Source organism: Crocuta crocuta, unplaced genomic scaffold (genome assembly GCF_008692635.1).
Source record: "Crocuta crocuta isolate KB4526 unplaced genomic scaffold, BGI_CrCroc_1.0 scaffold271, whole genome shotgun sequence".
Taxonomy (NCBI): domain Eukaryota; kingdom Metazoa; phylum Chordata; class Mammalia; order Carnivora; family Hyaenidae; genus Crocuta; species Crocuta crocuta.
Window position 1 is genome coordinate 2,078,847 of NW_027527824.1, and position 20,348 is coordinate 2,099,194.

The 20,348-nt window shown below is 43.8% G+C and overlaps 1 protein-coding gene across 1 annotated transcript; it reads left to right on the top strand.

The window, feature by feature from the left end:
* The first annotated feature begins 1,920 nt into the window (after positions 1-1,920).
* On the top strand, positions 1,921-7,163 carry KCNE3 (potassium voltage-gated channel subfamily E regulatory subunit 3). The gene is made up of 2 exons (XM_077777980.1): positions 1,921-2,067; positions 5,297-7,163. Exon 2 carries the CDS (start codon positions 5,337-5,339, stop codon positions 5,634-5,636), a length of 300 nt encoding a protein of 99 aa, XP_077634106.1. The 5' UTR covers positions 1,921-2,067; positions 5,297-5,336; the 3' UTR covers positions 5,637-7,163.
* Positions 7,164-20,348: the final 13,185 nt, after the last annotated feature.

The window sequence follows — 20,348 nt, forward strand, 5'->3', positions numbered from 1 at the left end:
GATTGGTGAGAATCTGCAGTACAGGAAAAAGTAAAAAGTATGGACTTAGAGGATAGGATGCTACAGAACACGAGAAGACTGTGTTCCGTGTGATGCACAACTCAGAAGCAGGGAATGTTGCCACTTGTGGTGGGAAGAGCACCTTAAGAGCACATGCCCCCCAAAACCCCAGAGACCTCGTCCTCATCAGAGCTCTGACCTTCACTAGCTATGTCATTTTGGGCAAGTCACCCACCCTCTCAGAGCTTCTGTTTCCCCATCTACAAAATGGAGGCCTTGGCCTAGAATCTAGATTCTAAGTAATCTTTAAAACCTCTTTCAGTGTCATCAGTTCCTGATAACTGAGCTATCTTCTGTTTCAAGTTAAGAACTCTAGAGCAGAGCTCTATCTGCCCCTTTATGAACTTTACAATCAGTGACTATCTTGACAACAGAGGGTGAGGAGCTCAGAAAGAGAGACAAAATTCTCAGTGTTGCCAACTGCCAATCCTTGGACCTAGAGGCAGCTCACAGAGAACAACCCATTCTTTATCAGTCTCTCCTGACCCAGCAGGAGGCCCTTGCACCCAGGCCCTCATTCCTACCCCAACCCAGGACCTAAAGATACATAAGAGTGGCTTCCTTGCTTCTCCTGTCAGAACCACAAACTTCTGGGCCTATCCAGAGGCCCCAGAAGGAGGATCTGAGGGATGAGTGATTTCATGAACCTTCACTGCCCTCCCTAAACCCTGTATTGGAGCCCACCCCATCCCCCACACTGTCCCTCCACCCCCATTTTCTGCACAGAGTCAGCCTCCTTCCCTGGCTAGATCACCTGGGCAGATGAGCTGTTTAAGAAAAACAAACAAGTCAACTGACTTGGCTCTCAGTTTATCTAGGCAGGAATATTCAGTGCAACTTAGTTCTGGTCTCAGTTACATCTTTAATCTGTAAGAAAAAAAAAAAGCCTGCAACCTTCCCTATCTTGTGATTTAGGGGCTCTAGAATGACCCCAAAATACCTCTCCCACCAGCCTATCCAATCTCCCATAATCTCACAGTGTGGTTTTGTGATTTATACCTTTGCGGGATGTCAGAGCTGACGGGAACCTTGGCAGATTACGTAGTTAAAACCCCTTCATTTTATAGATGCAGACAGAAGCTGAGGCTCAGAAAAGGGAAGTCACATGCCCAAAGTCACACAAGTAGCAACTGAACCAAGACAGCTCTTTGGGTTTCCATTTCCTAAACTGTAAAATGAAGGAGGTTAACTAAAGGTTAGACTAAGTGGACTCTGAAAGTCCTGCCAGCCTCTGCTCTGCAAAAATAAAACTATCACCACCTCTGTGCGGCACCTAGTACCAGACACTGCAATTTTCTTCTTTAATTTTCACAATGAGCTGTGCTACAGATAGTGCTGGTGCTGTGACCATGTATTACCCAGTCCATCCAAATAGTTCCATTGGGAACATCATTTGTGCCTATGTAAAATACCAACCCAAGTGCCAGATGCCACTCTGCCACACACATCATTCTCAGGCTCCTTCAACCTTTTAGAGACTTCTGCTATGATACCTGTACTCTTGAGAAAGGGAATATTTTAGTTGCACTATTAGCTGCTCCCTGAGCAGGAGTCCACATGTGAAACTGAGGTTTCTCATAAAGTCATCCAATAGAGACATCATGGGCCTGGAGTTGGGGGACAGCAATCAGATGTTCCTTGGCCACTGCACAGTTCCTGTAACTGCAACCCTAGGCTGGCCTGACCCAGCTGCTGCAGGAAGGGGAGGGGAAATGCGAGGGGGGGAGGTTGGTTAGTGCCAACAGCAAGGCTATTGCACAACTCTTGGGGCCCAGGCCTTGGGAGATCCACCCCAGTTCTAAAGATTTTTCTGTGTGTCTGATTTCTTCCTTCCCTGCCTCCTCCCCTGCTTTCCAGCACTGGGTCTTCCCAGCTCCCAGTGTCAATACTGAGACCCCAGATGTGGCCAGAGACACCCTGAAGAGGCTGAGGGGCGGAGGAGTCTTAGTGCACCCACAGGGAGATTCCTGAGGCTGACTCAGAGCCAGAGAATTTGCCTGCTATTTGGTGAGTCTTCCAGATTCAGGTTGCCCTTCCTCTGCCCTGTCAGTTGAAACTACTCTGCAGAAGATATCTAAGAAAACTGGTAACGGTGACTGCTCTGGGAAAGAGTCCTGGACTACTGCGGATAGGGAGACCTCATCTTCACTGTGTGTACTGTGTATACATTTTTACTAGATTTAAACATTTTTTCCACCACAATAAGAGTATACGCTCAAGCAAGCCTGGAGGGAGGCAGGACAGGGATAATAGTCTTCTTTCATTGTTGTTTATAATCATGGTTTAAAAAATACATAAAATTTACCATTTAATCATTTAAAAATTTATGATTAAATTTAATCATTTTTAAGTGTACAGCTCAGTATCATTAACTGTATTCAGATCATTGTACAACAGATCTCTAGAACTTTTTCATCTTGCAAAACTGAAACTCTGTACCCATTGAACAACTCCTGATGATAATCATTTTGACAGATGAGGAAACTAAAGCCAGTACAGGGCACGAAGCCCATTTTCTTCAAAGTGGGATCTTCCAGGCACTCCATCTATCTGTTATCTGCCCGTAAAACTGTCTGAGGCCCCTTTTTCCCTAAGCCATTCCCCACATACCTCTCACAAATCACATCTGTACGATCTTAACTCCTGCCCCCACCTTGTCATCCTCATGGCCCCAGCTCAGGACTCAGTGTCTTCTGCCTGAACTATTTCAAGACCATTGTCATTAGGCTCCCTGCCTCAGTTCTTGCCTCCTCCAGTCCACATAGCAGCCAGAGTGTCCTTTCAAAGCACGAATCTCATTATTGTATTCCCTTTAAAAAATACTGTTCGATGGCTCTTCCCCAACTACAGGATAAAGTTCCAACTCTGCAGCCTGACACTCAAAGCTCTCCATGATCTACTTCAGAGCAGTCTCTTTATCTCATGTCCTATCTCTTTTTTTTAATTTAATTTTTAATGTTTATTTTTGAGAGAGAGCATGAGCAGGGGAGGGGCAGAGAGAGAGGGAGACATAGAATCGGAAGCATGCTCCAGGCTCTAAGTTGTCAGCATAGAGCTTAACGCAGGGCTCGAACTCATGAACCATGAGATCATGACCTGAGCTGAAGTCAGCCACTTAACCGACTGAGCCACCCAGACTCTTCTAAACACTTTTGTTGTCATGCTTATTTACCTCTTTACTTTTCTTGCACTCTCTACTTCTTAAAATCCTTTCAAGGTCCAATTCAGATGCCTCAGTCACTGTGAATACTCTCTGAGCCCTGATCAGAACTTGTTCCTTCTTCCTCTAAGCCCCAGTAGCCCTTGGCTTGTTGCTTGCATTATACATCAGCTGGCAATATGTCCCTAAGTGCAGGGACTGTGTTTGAGTCCCCCCAAGCTCCCAGTATAAGGCCTGCCTAACAGTGGGCCTCCATAAATGATGACTGGCTGAATGATGAGTCGAGTCGCTAATTTCATTGTGCTGCTCCTGCTTTCCATTGGCCCATACAAGGGAAGAAGAAGGCACAAATTTCTTACTTGACAAGTGGGGTAGTAGATGAGAATCTCTGCCTTCTGGACCTTAACTCCATGAGCCCTTGTTCTTTTCCCCTCCCCCATCCAGATGAGGTAGTCCAAGTACTACATATCAGGAAGCCCCAAAGGCCTTGCATGAAATATAAGCCAGTCCTGGATGACTGCTGTATTATTTGGATTCTTCCCCCTAACTTCTGCATTCATAGGGTTATTCATGAATATTTATCATGGTCATAACAGTCATCTTTTCTTTGGAAGAGACCATATGGGTAATATTCAAGTTTGTTAACTTTGGTTAGGTTAACAGATCTACCTAGATAAAGGAGGGCTTTGGAACCAGTTAGTGAACTCTGAGGGTTTGGCCTGTGGGTAAGTCCCTGAAGTAGCCATTTTTACTGGAGACCATTGAAGGAAGAACAGCCAGCCAGTGACTAGGTAGACCCCTGGGAAAACACAACACCCAGCCAGTCTCAGGGTAATCCGCTAGACTTGAGGGAGAGACACAGTCCTGCTGACCAGGAGTGTGTGGCCTGCTTATACCCTTATCAATAACAAGAGGCAATAACACAGTGCCTTACATATAAGTGCTGGCTCAAAGGGAAGGCTGCAACAATAAAGCTTGTGGAATACCGTTAAGGGATAGAGAGCACTCGAAGAAGTCTTCCTGGAAGAAGTGAGTGTGAAGCCTTGTTTAAAGGGAATGACGTGATTTTTCAGAGATTAGGATACAGACTATCTTTGGATGTTTTTCTACATTACAGACTACGGATATCTAAGAGGAAGGGGAAGGAAATTTTATTATATACCAGGTACACAGTGACTTTGTGTCACAAGGCAGGAGAGTTGAAGTGCTTATCTCTTCTCTCCCTGGGGTAGGAAAAACTCCAAACCAGACTGAGTGTTCCTTTCACTGCCCTGTCCTCAGGTCCAGCCCTGTTCTTCTTTTCCCTGGTGTCTGTAGTGGTTATCAGCCTCTCCCTGTTTCCCCCACCACCTCTTTTCCAACAGAATTTCCCCTAAATAGCTAGCAATACCTAGAATGTTTGGGACATAGGATGCTTGAGAGATCAAATGACCCAGCCTCTGGTCTCCAGGTAGGGTGAAACCTAAGTCATCCCCAAACATCTTGTAAATGTTGTCTGTGGAATATAAAAAACAACTGTGCTGAAGGGGGGTTCTGGATAACGTCTTCCGATGGTGCCACACAGTCCTGCCGAGAGCTGGCCCAGGAACCAAAGGACCTCTAAGCCGGCCATCGCAGAGAGGGACACTGTCTTGGCTCTACTTCCAATATTCTCTGTGATTGTGGACAGGCCACTTAATTCTCTGTGGGCCTCGGCTTCCCTTTGTATAAAATGGAAGGAATTAGAGTAAATAATCCCTAAAGTCCTTGTAGCCTAAAGCTTAGTGATTTATAGAATAAGAAAAAAAAAAAGATTAATATAGATTACAATGGTCAAGGAAGCCTTTATTCCACAAGTAGTTATTGAGCATCTATCGTGATGTCTTAAGTGTTTGCATATAGCAGTTAGTAAAACAGACACGGTCCCTGCCTTCATTGACCTGGCAGTCTAGTGAATCAAGTAGAAGACAGACAAGTAAACAAATAAGTAGACTAAACCGTGACGTTGGGATTTTAGCTGGGGTCTGAAGGAGTCAGGACGGAATTCAAGCTGCAGATGACGGAAGCCATCTCTTCTCTCTTTTCTGTCCCCAACAGAGCGTCCTCTGGTTCTTTGCCCACTTCAATCCCTGTTGCTATGGAGACCACCAATGGGACTGAAACTTGGTATGAAAGCCTGCACGCCGTGCTGAAGGCTCTAAATGCCACTCTTCACAGCAACCTGCTCTGCCGGCCAGGGCCAGACAGCCTGACAAAGGAGCGGCGGGCAAACCTACCTGGCCGTGATGACAACTCTTACATGTACATTCTCTTTGTCATGTTTCTATTTGCTGTCACTGTAGGCAGCCTCATCCTGGGATATACCCGCTCCCGCAAAGTGGACAAGCGCAGCGACCCCTATCACGTGTACATCAAGAATCGTGTGTCTATGATCTGATGCTAGGGGGCCGGGAATGGCAGAATATCAAGACACCAGAACTCAGTGCTGGACCACATCAGGTCTCAGTGTCCCCATCGGTAAGATCAACAAGAAAACGTGGTCATTATTAGGGTGGGAGGAGAGGGGCTGGCAGACCTGGGCCTTGTGGATAAAGATTTTTTTTCCCAGTAAAAATGGACTTTATAGAACATGAGAGCCCCATGAACAAATATATAGAAGTAGCAAAAGAGAGTAACCAACAGCTGGTCAAGTGGCTGGAGTACTGGGAGCTAGGAGATGGAGGCTGGCGGAAGGAGAAAAGAAAGCTGTCGCAGAAGAAAATGAAACAGGAAGATGCATGGAGAACATATTTTTTGATGCGTTATCTTCAACGACTATGAAAAGCAGCAGTGATTACCATATCATAGATAAGAAATGAGTAACGTTACTTTTATACTTGTTCACATTTTATATTTTTGAAGACATGTAACATTTGTGATTTTACCCCCTGTGAGGGAAGCAAAGTAAGTACCATTCTGCCCATCTGGGAATGATGGGCATCATAACTGCCCATCTAGTTAATGCCATAACTAGAACCTAGGAGCGCTGGCTTCGCTGCCTAGTGCTTTTCAAAACTGTGCCACACGGGACAGGATCCAGGCCTGAAACATATACAATTCTGGGAAGCCTCCTTAAGAAAAAGAATTCCAAAATATTTCGCTTTTGCAAATATTACAAAAACATAATGTTAATACATTACTAGGACCCTTCCTAAGACCCTAAGGATCCATGCAAGTGCAGAACCCTGCATGTTCAGGGTCTTTGCTCCATGATTCGTGTGCCTCTCCAGCCATGTCACAGTGCCCTTCCCCACCACATCTCCAGTCACTACCTCTAACATAGCCTCTTCTGAGCTGATTAAATTCTGGGAGGAATTTTCTGATACCAAATTGAAATCTGCTTCTTGAAGATTATTATCACACCTAGAAGATTACCGTAGTAAAAGAAGGAGCATATGCAAGGCAGGTACCCGGTTCAGTAGAAGGATTCTGGTACATGAACTGGGTGTTCACGTCTTTCTCTGATCCTTTTCCCACCTCCTTACAATGAAACAGTTCTACTTGAAAGTCTCTAAGAGCTCTACCAGTGCTGACATTCTAGTCTTCACATACATTAGGTTAAACTATAAAATTGTGTTTGTACATCAAAAGCAGCTGAATATCAGTAGTTTTCATATGGTTCAGCCTAATATGTGCAATGTGAAAAGTGAATACCTTACAAGCTACAAATCCCAGGTTGGAACCTCTCTCTGTTCTGTTTGATTTTTGCTTAAGGGATCTACATAGGGTTTTCAGAAGTCCCTATTGAAACATACATATTTGTAAATAGTAAAAACTCTGATAATTGATTGCAATTATCTCTGGAAAAGAGGATTGTGGTTTTCCATTTTTTACTTAAAAATTATGTAATTTTGATTTATTTGACCATAAGTATGCTACTTGTATAATTGGGGAAGGGGAGCTATTTCACCTTGAAAAAAATCAAAATAAATGCCTCTGTGTTTCTTGAATGAAAGATACAGAACACATTCACTCCAATGAACAGTTGTGTTAACTCCCTGCAAATCTGTGCTGAACCCCATGTGTGCTCAAGCCTTTCCTTGGCTCTTCTTTTTTTTTAATGTTTATTTATTTATTTTGAGAGAGCAAGCATGAGCAAGGGAGCTGCAGAGAGAGAGAGAGAGAGAATGCCAAGCAGGCTCCCCGCTGTCAGTGCAGAGCCTCATGTGGGACTCAGTCCCACAACTGTGAGATCATAACCTGAGCTGAAATCAAGAGTCAGATGCTTAACTGACTAAGCCACCCAGGCTTATTAGCTTTCCTCAGCTCTTCTTGAAGGAGAAGGCAGAGACCTATTTAAGAAGATTTGACATATGGGAAGACAACAGATTCAGAAGTCTGCAGTTGAACGAGACTTTAGAGACCATCCAGTCCAAACTCACAAATAGGAAATGCAACCAAGTATAGGAATGAGTGGTCAGGCTAGAAGGGTTGTCAACAATGAGACTGCATAGATTTTGAGGAGTCGGACAAAGGTAGAATTTGAAGTGGGTCTTGAAACGATAGGACTGATCTGAGTGGGCACAGTGAAAGAAGAGAACAAGTGGGGGTGGAAATGTGGTGAAACTACACACCTAAAGAGAGTGGTTGGCTGGGAAATTGGGCAGGAAGCAGGCCCAGTGTGGCATCTTTGGGACTTCAGTGTCCCTAACCATGGAAGTGGCTCCCTTCACAGAGTCCTTACACTTACAGGGTTAAATAATAAAATAATATAAGTTCTTTTGCTTGCAACTTGCAGAAACCCAGTGTATATTAACATTAACAGGAAAGGTGATTCATTGAAGGGAGCGTGGGGCAGTCAGTCACAAGTTCAAAAGAAGAGCTACAGACACCAGGGCAACTCCAGAGCCAGAACTACTTATTTGTCTGAATTCACAAAGTAAGGGCTCTATATACGTCATTACTCCTCTCCCCACTGCCCAGCTCTACCCCACCCCAAATGCTTGGGGAGTTCAGTGGCAATACCCTCTCAGCACATAGAATTTTTTATCTGCACTGGTTCTGCCCTCTGCTGGCCAGATCCCAGAACATCACCTTGAGCCCTCAAAGCAAAACAATAATCCCTCATTCACCAGATATTTATTGAGGACCTACTATGTGCCAAGCACTCATCTAGGCACTCTTGGAATACATAAGTAAAGAATATCAAAGAAATCCCTGCTCTAACATTTAAGATAGTTTGATATATATATATGTCAGGTAGTGGTCTAAGCATTTTATACACATTAACTCATTTACCTTCTAATACCCACGTAACAACCCTTATTAGTAGGTATGCCTTATAATTAAGTCAGTAAACCCCAATAGTTCCTCCTCTAACTGCTGCACCACATTCGACCCAACTTTGGCACCATGGTACACCCAACCCAGGGTGTGGATCTGAATTGTCCTTTGAAATGAATGGGAAAGTCATCTGGGGAAATGATAGCACAGCACTAACCCTGACAGGTTGAGGCTGGGTACCCTAGAAGCAGAATCTGAGACATGCATTTATTGATGGGGCACTTTTGCGGAAAAACCTACAAGGGAGAGAGGGAAGTAGATAGGAAAGGGAAAGAGCTAAAGTGTGTCTCATGTCATGTCCCTGGCCTGATCCTCAGGGAACTGGTCTTCATGGCAGGGGCACAGACTACACAGCAGGATTACAGCCCCTTGAGGCAAGGGGGGCTGCCCTTTTATGCCCCCATGTAGTCAGTCATTGTTTGTGGGCCACCCTGGTGGGGAGTGGGGGACAAGAAGAGGGTTGTAAGGAGGATCTCATCAGCTGAGGGCAACTCTCTGGAGACAGGTGGCACCTGTGAGCTACTGCAGGGTAGCACAGTGGGAGAAAGCTAAGCAAGGAAGTTGTCCTAATTGGAGGTTTACAACAGCCTGGTTCCTCAGGAAGGTTCTGAAGCTCACTATTCCATCACAGAATTGCCCCACCTTTTACGGCTATCATTTTCTGCCCTGTGTCACTCATCATTGGCTGATGGCTGCTAGAGGGGGTACTTAGCCTCAGAGGGGTGCTCACTTCTGACTGAAGCTCAAATCTCTGGAGAAGGGAGCAGTTCTGAGCTGATGGCAGCCAATACCCACAGCATCTGGAGAAGGGGACCTCTTTGGGCTCTGTGAGTGTCTACTACAGATGTGCTGTTAGGGAAACAAGAGTAGAAGCAAAGGTGTCACATCTCAGGAGCTCCTTTTAGTTTAACAGGCAAGAAGCTCATGCCAAATGGAGAATAAAACAAGGTAACACCAAACAGAACTGATGTAGTTAAGTACCAGATAATGTGGGGAAAGGTTATTACAAATGATGGTCAAGAAGAGGAGAGGGAAGTATTCATGGATGTTTTCTGGAGAATTGAAGAAGGATATTACGAACAACATCAAGGATTTGATTAGGAGGTCCAAGGCAGGACTGCAAGTATGTGGATGGCTGTACTCTACTCCGTCATTCAGGGACTTAGGATAATGACTGCCATCTTCTACATGCACCTTCCAAGTTCCCTCTGGTTGGAGCATTTCTAGGTAGTGAGGAGAGAGAAATAATAGAAAACCAGGGCCAGGATTTCCTCTTAAGCAAACAAGGCAAAAGTTGCACGCATCCCGACTGCTCACACTCATTGACAAGGGCTTAGTAACATGACTACCACTGGCTGCAAGGCAAGCTGGCAAATGAGGTTTCTGCCTGGGCAGTGATGTCCTGGCCAAATCTCTATTACTATGGAAGGGAAGAATGGATTTTGGTGGACAGCTAGTCATCTTCACCCTACCCTCCTCACTCTTTTCCCCAGGACGGGCCATGAATGAAAAATGTACAGCCTTATCAAGAAGAAAGAAGTGCTGTTACTCTGACTTGGTCATGTTTTGGGGGGGTGGGATGCAGAGGTCATAGCCTTGTGGGTATATCTAAGCCTGTCCTGGCAGTGTGACCTTTGCTCATTTTTTTTTCCTGGTATGGGTGAATCTTGTCTCGTCTCTCCTAGGAATGGTAATATCCAAGATACTGGTTTAAGCATAAGGGAAATAGACAAAGCAAGGCTTTCAGCCAACATTGTGTGGGAAAAAGAATCCTATTTCAGGTGTCACTAAGAAACCAAGAATATGATCTGCCTAGATGAAATCCGAGAACCCATCTGTGGCAGTGGTTAAACACTGACAGAGAATGAGCTCCTGGGGAGCAGGAGAGTTAGAAAGTAGTGACCAGGAAAGAAAAAGTGAAGAAAAATGAGTTTTTGATGAGCAGCCAATCTCTGCTAGGCACTGTGTTGAGAATTTGCATGTTACCTTATTTCACCTTCTCACAAGCTCTTAACTTTTCTAAACCATCATTTTATAGATAAGGAAACAGAAGTTCAGAGGTGAAATAGCTTCTTTAACATTCAGCTAATACATGAGGCTGTCTTGATTTTAACACTGACTTGCCTGCATTCAAAGCCCATGTTCTCCCTGAAGTGGGAAACAATGGCAGGAGGAAAAAAATTAAATTTCCTGATAACTTACATCCCACTGACAAGTCCTTGGCACAGGCACAGTGACCTTCCTCTAGGAGCTCAGCTGCCTCGATGATAATACTTTGCTAAGGGCAAAAGGCAATCTTAGCTTAACATTATCCCAATCTCCAGGATCCTGTAAGTTTACTTGAACCTATAAAAATTCCTTGGAAACTTCCTTTACCTCTACCTTGTAAGATATCTGTTGGCAATCATACTCCAAGCTTACAGCCCCCTGATATACATCTGAAGGGTCTCATGACTGAGTTTTTACTAAACAATAATAAATGACCCTTTTGTAACAGGAGCTAGTCTTTCAAGGTCCTGGAAACCTTGTTTCCAAAATTCCTTAGAGACTTTATCCCTAACCCTCTCCCAACTTGAAGGTATATAATCAGTCACCTCTCCCAGTCCCAGTGCAGCTCTTTCTGCCCATGGGTTCTGTCCACATGCTTTAATAAAACTACCTTTTTGCACCAAAAACGTCTCAAGTATTCTTTCTTGGCCGTTGAAACTCCAACCACTTCAAACCACATCATCCCCACAGTAGCTCGTTCCTTTGATAGTTACATTAGATCCTTTCTCGAATGTACATCCTCCTAATCTCCCAGCAGCCTGTGGCTGGCCTCTCTGTTCCCCTTCAGGGATCATGTAGGACAACCACAATCTCATCCCTGCCCAACTCTTTCCATCCTCAACCAGGATGCCTCAAAGAGAAGAGAGGACATTGTCACAATTCTATGGGAATAACAAACCAACTAGGACAGTTCTTGGGTGAGGGTCCCTGGGTCTTTATAGCATTGACTCTAAACACTGAGGACAAGGGGAACAGAGAAGCCATCCACAGAATCTGTTGGGAGATTAGAAGGATTTAATCTCAAGAAAGCATCTAATGTGAATCATTGCCTCATCTCCCTTAGTCAGAGAGGGGGTGGGGTTATTTATGTACATCTGAAAAGAGCTCTGTAGAATAACTGCAGGCTTACAGTTCTGCTCTCAGTTTATTATTCATTCATTCATTCAACAAATATTTTTTTACTTATTTTATTAAAAAAATTTTTTTAAATATAGTTCATTGTCAAGTTGGTTTCCATATAACACCTAAGGCTCATCCCAACAAGTGCCCTTCTTCATGCCCATTACCCATTTTCTCCTCTCCCCCAACCCCCATCAACCCTCAGTTTGTTTCAGTATTTAAGTCTCTTGTGGTTTGCCTCCCTCTCTCTCCTTAACTATTTTTGCCCTTCACCTCCACTATGGTCCTCTGTTAAGCTTCTCCTGTTCCACGTATGAGTGAGAACATATGGTATTCATTCAACAAATATTTATTAAGCACTTAGTTTTAGGTAATGTGTTTGGTACTAAGAACACAGCAGCAAATAGGGTAGACATGGTCCCTGCCTTCATGGGGACAAAGATTAGCTCACCCACTTCTGGTTTTCTACCTATGAAAACGTTCTATTTCTATGAAGCTTTACTTTGAACCCATATCTGCCCCTCCCTAACAGACTGAGGCTTCTTTCACCCATCTTACTACCCTGTTTATGATTCTGTGATAATTTTTACCATGTTGCATGTCTTTTCCTCTCCTAGAAATAACGCAAAGGCACAAGCAGGGACCATGTCTTATGTATCTCTATGCTCCCGCCAACTAGGATAAAGCTTGGCACAAAGTAGATGCTTAATAAATATTAGAATGAATTAACATAATTATGAGAATTATGCTACATAACCTCTCACATATATATGTACTGTCAATCTTTCAAACTATTTCTCTCTCCATTATCTCATTTTATTTAGAGAGTTTGGTTCGGTGGTTTCCCTTAAAAGTGAAGGTGAGAACACTTTGTAAATTTAAAAGTTTTTTAATGTTTTTTATTTATTTCTGAGAGAGAGAGAGAGAGAGCGTGAGCAGGGGAGGGTCAGAGAGAGAGGGAGATACAGAATCTGAAACAGGCTCCAGGCTCTGAGCTGGCAGTCAGCACAGAGCCCGATGCAGAGCTTGAACCCACCAACTGCAAGATCATGACCTGAGCCTAAGTCGGACGCTTAACTGACTGAACCACCCAGGTGCCCCTGTAAAATTTAAATGGTAAAACAGGGCACCTGGGTGACTCAGTCAATTGAGTGTCTGACTTGATTTCGGCTCAGGGTATAATCTCACGGTTCGTGGGTTCGAGCCCTGGGTCAGGTTCTGACAATGCAGAGCCTGCTTGGGATTCTCTCTCTGCCCCTCCCCACACCCTCTTGCGAGGATGCAGGCACTCTCTCTCTTTCTCAAAAATGAATAAAGAAACACTAAGAAAAAAACTTTAGTGGTGAAACATTGTTGTTGAGCTCTTCTTCCTAGCCCTTAGGCTGGGATAATTTAGGTGACATACTTAAGGTAATACGGCAGGAGTCTATGCTAGAATCTGTCTCCTGACTTTCATTTCTGGACTTTTCCTTCCTGAATCAAGGGGAAACTGACAAAAGAGAGAAATGAAGTACTCAGGGAACCCATGAGTGTGAGTGCAAACTCCCAGGAGTGGATACAGGGTCCTGTGGCCAGATCTTCCACATCATCCAGCTGCTGGGAATGTGAGCTGCTCCCGGCTCCCAGCTGCATCCCTCAGTGTGTGTTGTCCTGGGCCACCAGTAACTATTTCACCCAAGGCTATAACCCTTCCTGGAGGTGACTCACAACCAATGACAGACTGGACTGATGCAGGCATATAATGTTCTGGTTCCATGGCATCGGTTTGGGACAATTCAGGTGCCACCTCAACTCCAGAACTCCCTGATAGGATCAGCTGAGGCTTCAGCTGCAACCACACTGTGAGTTAGCTCCTCCCTCTGCCCTCTCACCTCCTTACTGAGATACCGCCCCTCCCCCCAAACCTGCATGCCACTCTCTATCTCAGTCTGGTTCTAAGAGAAGCAACCTTTCCCTCGAGATAGAAATGACAGAGAATGAGAGAATATAGATAGGGGCAGTTAGTGGTTCTAGCAAAACCAAAAAGAAGATGAGACAGTGATCAGTTCTTTGAAGAACTAGAGAACTAGAGAAAACAGTGTTACGGTCATTGAATAAGAACTAGCCACTAGAGGGCCCAGCACTACAGGTCTAGAACTCTGCTGCTAAATTAGAAGCAAAATTCTAATTTTGCCCTTCACTTGGCAGACACCCAACATAACTATATGCTTTATGTGCACTAAGTGGCCCAACAGTTCCTGTCCTTTTACTGAGTCCATGGACATCAGTGCCCTAGCCTGTTCCAATATCCAATTACCAAGCCTTCTGTGCCATTACATATAAATGCACTCCTATAAATCAAGGCTTCCAAAGCCTGTATTTTTTCCACCCACTGCTCATTGTTCTCAAGGGGTTCAGAAGATCTGAAATGTGGAATTCCAAACGGTTGATTTTGAAAATTCTCACCCACAAATTGGGAGAATCAGCAACATAATTTGTCTAATATTGTCCTTTCCCCACCCCCTTGGCTTCTCTAGTTTGGAGTAAAGGTAAGACCTATAGGCTTAGATGTGAAATATAGTGGCCAAGGGAGAAACAGTTTACAGGTGACTTCACAGAAGATGAAAAAGTTTGAGGTTCCGGGGGGTTGGGGGGGGTGGGTAGGGGCTCAGGCAGTTAAGCGTCTGACACTTGATTTTGACTCAGGTCATATCACGATTCATGAAAGCAAGCCCTGCATCGGGCTCTGTGCTGACAACATGGAGCCTACATGGGATTCTCTCTCTCCCCCTCTCTCTCTGCCCCTCCCCTCCTTGTGCACACACACACTCTCTCTCCCAAAATAAACAGATAAACATTTTTTAAAAAAGGAAAAGAGGGGTGCCTGGGTGGCTCAGTTGGTTAAGCATCCCACTTCAGCTCAGGTCATGATCTCATGGTTTGTGGGTTTGAGCCCCGCACCGGGCTCTGAGCTGTCAGCACAGACAGCTGGAGCCTGCTTCAGATTCTGTGTCTCCCTCCCTTTCTGCCCCTCCCCTGCTCATGCTCTGTCTTTCTCTGTCTCTCAAAAATAAACATTAAAAAATGTTTTTTAACTTAAAGAAAAGGAAAAGAAAAAGCTTGAGAATATAGTGTAATTGAATTAATTAAGTCAATTAATTTTTTTTCTGCAGTGGACTTAGTAAAAAGACATAGAACATTTTGATCTCTACCCTCTTTGGAAGGACAGTTAGTCCTTTGTAGGTTGGGAGGCTTCCTTTACCTCAAGGTAAAAACATTTAGAGGTCTGTTTCCAACATATATATTCTTGACGGGACAAAGCTGGATTACTTGGGAGGGAGACTCAAAGCCAGGTGGATGGAGGGGTGGTGGGGACCTGCACTTGGCTCTCTCCTTGTATTTTTGGCAGTGGTAACAATAAAGACACCATGGCTTTGGCCACCTGGTGGTCAGGTTTAGATTAGAAAGAGTAGATGCCTTGAGCAATTGGGCCAGATACATCAGACTACAACACACCTGCCTCAACAGTGAGCTACAACTACAATGCGCTGAAGACACTTCCCCAGGTTTTCTAGGTTGGGTAAGCCCTGAGATTTTGGCATCCCCATCAATGTGGTAGGTGAGAGTGAAGCTAAATTTAATTTGATTTGAATTGGAGAAATTAAAATTTGGCTTGATTTGATTTAGAAAAAAGTAAAGAAATCTAATGTTCTTGCACTTGTTATTGAATAAATCAATTATTTATTGGTCCTCTTATATCACAATAGCAAATCTAGTGTGGTCAGGATAGTAATAATCCTTTGAGAGATTATCATGTGTTAAGCAATGCATTATTTCATTTAATCCTCACAATGACCTATGAGGTAGACGGAGACAGAGGAGTACAGTGGGTCACTCTAGGTCACATGGCTAGTAAATGGCAGAACCAGATTTGTTAGATCCCATGTTTGTCTAACTTCTACAGCCACTCATTCCCTGCCATCCAGCCATGTTTTCCCTGATGTCTAGTCCATCACTCCCTAATTCATTTAGCCAGATAGTCACTTATACAACAAATGGTAGTAACGCGGTTCTTCTGTTACTGGAACAGTGAGATAGATCTACCAGTAGTTCAAAGAATAAAAGAATCTTAGAATTATAGAATGTTTGCACTGGCAGCTGGTCTAGTGGGAAGAGCAAAAGCTTGAGAACCCTGTGGACTAGCTTGGAATCCTGATTATTCACTCCCTATGTGACCTTGAGTAATTTATTTGACCTCTTGTTCTCAGCTTCCATATCTGTATATCACAAATAATAGTACACATACATTCTCACTAGACTGATGTGAGGATGAGATATTAGAGATAACCTTTCTCTTTGTCTTTCTCCACACACACATACACACACACGTGCAAGATCAGCTACATAATGTATGCGGCCCAGTGCAAAATGAAAATGCAGAGCTCCTTGTTTAAATATTATTAAGAATTTCAAGATGGTGACAGCAGATGGTGACCACCGATTAAATCAAACATGGGGCCCTTCTAAGGTCAGGACCCTGATAGCATGTCAGTGCATGGACAAAGTAAGTGTGCAATAAATAGTAGTCCTTTTTTTTCTCTCTAGCTCATTGACTTCAAACCTCTCCTTTTGCAGATGAGGAAACTGAAGTCCAAAGATGATGAAAAATGCAAATTAGAGGCAAAGCTGTGACCACAACCCAGACCTCTTCTGTTCCTAGTCAGTAGTCTTGACCTCAGCATTTCCTAAGTGTGTTCTGTGTGGTAATAGATACTCCGTGAACAAAAGTTTCCATTTGTAACCAAGTTTGCAAAACATTGTATTAAGGCTAAACCGGACATCTTTTGCAAAGCTCTTCAGAGACTTTTCTATGAGTAACATGAATCTCCTAGGCAAGGATATAATATGGAACATTCCCTCAAACTATCGATATGGAATCCCTTCTCAAGAGCATAATGGACCTCTTTTGGAAATGCTGTTCAACACAGTGCTGCAGAGCAGTGGAAGTTTCCATGGATTTTAATCTGTGGGGTGTGGTTGTACTTATTCTAAATTAGGGACAAATATATTCCTTCTATTAGGCCTTTCTGTTGGCATCTCTGCCCTGGCTCATTTGTAAGCCTGAGGATATAAAAATAATGAAAACCAGACTCCAGGACAAGCACACTTGTTTAGAGTCACCCAGCTGCATTCAAAAGGCACATCACATCCACTCTGTCCTTCTTCCAGGAGCAGGAATATACAGACAAAACATACACATGACCCCCAAATTCTTTCCGTTCTGAGTAATTTGCTCACAGACACCACATTATAAAAGTAACAGCTAAAGGCCCACATGATGATACACAAGAAGCCAGGAAATCATGCTGGCTGAGCCCCTCCACTTATTATTAGCCATTTGACTTAGATGGTTAATTCATCTGCTCATCCCCTTATTTTTATTGAAAACTTTCTAGCGCCAAATTAATTTCTCCCTTCTTTGAACTACCACACATTTGTATTTTGTCTGCCGCACTCCTTCCTTCTCCCCAGGCCTTTGAGAATTTCTATGAAACACAGTTTGAGAATCAGCACACTAGATGATCTCTATAGTTCCTTTCAGCTCTGATACTCTGTTAATCAAATTTGTATATAGTTTTGCAAGCTCTTGCCGCTACCTCTTACAGAGGACACTAGCTCCTTGAGAAATGTTCCTGTTAATTTCTGGGAGACCTAGAGATTGATTCTCACATGCTATGCTGTTGGGATGCCAGGTGACACTGACCCTTCTAGGGACCCCAGTCCACAGAACCCATTATATGGATTGTGCAGTACAGAATCCCTTTCTCCCTCTATCATGTTATACTTTGTCACATGGGCTTCCAATAGGTATTATTTATGCCCTTTGACCCAGAGCTTTTAGTAAAGCAGCTCTTCTATATTTTGCTGATTCCTCCTCACCCCCATTCCCTTCTGCAAATTACTAAGCATGTGCCAATGGAAGGGGAAGGGGCAGGGCTGCATCAAGGCCAGGAAACCAATCTGTGATAAACCGAATGTTGAACTTAGACTCCTCTTTGATTTTGAAGATTCTGTAACTGGATCCACATTGCCCATATCCTCACTTTCCTTAGGATAAGGAAATCTCTCCCTCCCAGGAGAGACCTAAAGCACTCATGAGAAATAGACCTTTGGTGAGTTGGACCAGTTAGGTTGGAAGTGCCTGTTTGGGACCTCCAGGAAGCAGATGGCAAGACGGAGTAAGAAGTGCAAGAGGGGCGCCTGGGTGGCTCAGTTGGTCAAGTGTCTAACTCTTGATTTCCATTCAGGTCAGGATCTCAGGTTCATGAGATCAAGCCCTGCATCAGGCTCTGCACTGGCAGCATGGAGCCTGCTTGGGATTCTTTCTCTCCCTCTCTGTCTCTGCCCTCCCCTTGCTCTCTCTTTCTCTCTCTCTCTAAGTAAATAAACTTTAAAAATTAAAAAAAAAAATAAAAGAAGTGTAAGAGATTTACTGGGAGAAACACCTTGTGAAAGACAAAGGGGAAAGGGAAGAGGAGAGCCTCAGACTGCAATGCAGTTCTGCTACTGGTGAAGGGAGGGGAGAAAGAAGGAGGATTGGAGAGAATAATAATAGCAATGATAATAATAATAATGTGCCTCTGAGAAAGTCTCAGCTGGGCTAATAGGGAGCTGCAGAGCAAAGACTGCCCATTAGAGGAACCCCATGTTGGGCAGGAAAGGCTTGGCACTAGCACATCTGCGGTGCCCTGTCACTAACAGGGAGAAGGACAGAGAGAGCATGACTATGGTATTAAACACTGGTAGACTCCAAAGGTGCTACAGCTAGAGACTGTCAGCTAACCACACTCCTCCCAGCAGGCTCTCTGCATAGGAAATCTGAGCAGTGCACTCCCCATGCCTGCCACACTGGACATGCCCACACCTGTGTGAATTTTTAAAATGGGCATAATTTAAGCTCAAACTGAGGCCTATTTTGCATATTTATGGCAAATATTTATTGGACCTGTTGTCCAAGGTATTGTCCTCAACACTACCTCTGCCCTCTCCAGAGGAATGACTGAGTCTAGGAAGATTTCAAACAATTGGGTGAGTTTTTGTTACCTTTATTGTCAACAATAGGCATGTATTAATAGCCTCTATTATATATTAATACCGTGTCGAGGTTAGTACAAAAGAGAACAATCCTTAGGGAGCTCAAGGTAGCTTAGCAATAAAATATCCCTCACCCTTGGGGAGCTCAGAGGAGATTTTTGAAGACTTTCCTCATGCTAATGACTGGATGCTCCAAGGACAAAGGTGCTCTTTAGTAGAATGGGCCTTGGAGGTTACCAGAGAGACCTTGAAACTGATCTGGCAGCCTACCAGGTGGCACAAGGGCATGCTCCACCCCCAGGACCCTGCCAGCCAAGACTCAGGATTTGCTGAGAGACAGGCCCAACACCTGTTGTGGCGCCTGGATTAGAGTCAAAATATGAGAGACACAAGGGAGGGAAGAGGAAGGAACTGGGAGAAGGCGATTTATAGCTAGAAAGATAAGACAGGGGGCTTTTCAGAACCATGCCAAAACTCATCCCAACCTAATCATCTGGCAAAACAGATAGTGTCGGGGTGGAAAGATCACTGGGCCTGACATCTGAGCTCTGTCTCTAACTCCCTGGCTGACCTTTGTCATTCAATGCCCCTCTGGGCTTGTGCTCCTTAGCTGTAATCTGCAGAACTAGGCTAAGCATTCTTTAATGTTCTTCCATTTGAACAGTCTAAGATTCCAACAGCTTCCCTAAATTAATCTTGGAAGAGTCTGCAGAGAGGCATGAAAGAGAAGGGTTACAGAGTGAAAAGAATTTCCAGTGAAGCCAAGAATAATATAATATAATATAATATAATATAATATAATATAATAATATAATATAATACAATACAATATAATACAGTACAATATAATACAGTATAATATAATTACCATAACAACACATCATAACAAGCATTATGAGAGGCAGTAGAGTGTAGGAAAGGGGACCAGTAACATTTCTAAGTGGAGCTAAATTCATGATTGAGACATCCAGGACATCGAAATGTGACTCTGTTCTATCTTTATATAGAGGTGAAGATGATCTGGGAAGAAAAATAGTTCTCCTGTCAGCTGGTTCTAAAAGATCTAATATTCCTATACATTCCAACAACACACAAACCCCCAAGGTTGACAAACCCAGGTGGAGCTGTCCCTGTCCTTTACTGAACCCTTCAGTTTTCTCTTATAAAAACAAGCCGTTTCTACTCCCCTTTAAGTCTGCATTTGCTGTTTATTTTCACCTAAATAAGAATGCTGGGAGAGGAAAGCATCGTGGGATTTCTTTCAGGTCTAATATTTTAGGATTCTAAGAGCAACAGGGTTCCAGGCAGCCTTCTCCTTTATTTCTTCCACAGAGCTAGGCACCACAGTTTAAAATCAAAAACAAAAAATTGCAGGTGAGGGAATGGCATAATTAGCAGCCAATCAGGAGAAGACTCCATAATCCACAGGGGGTCAGATACAGTACCCTCCAGACTAGCCTCTCCCGGAGAGGATCAGGTTTTCTCTTGGGGTGTCTTCCTTTTTGAGTTAAGCACCACTGAGGGCTACGGTCCAGAAACACATTCTTAACCTAGTCTCCAGCAAGATAAACAGGTCTAGGGAGAT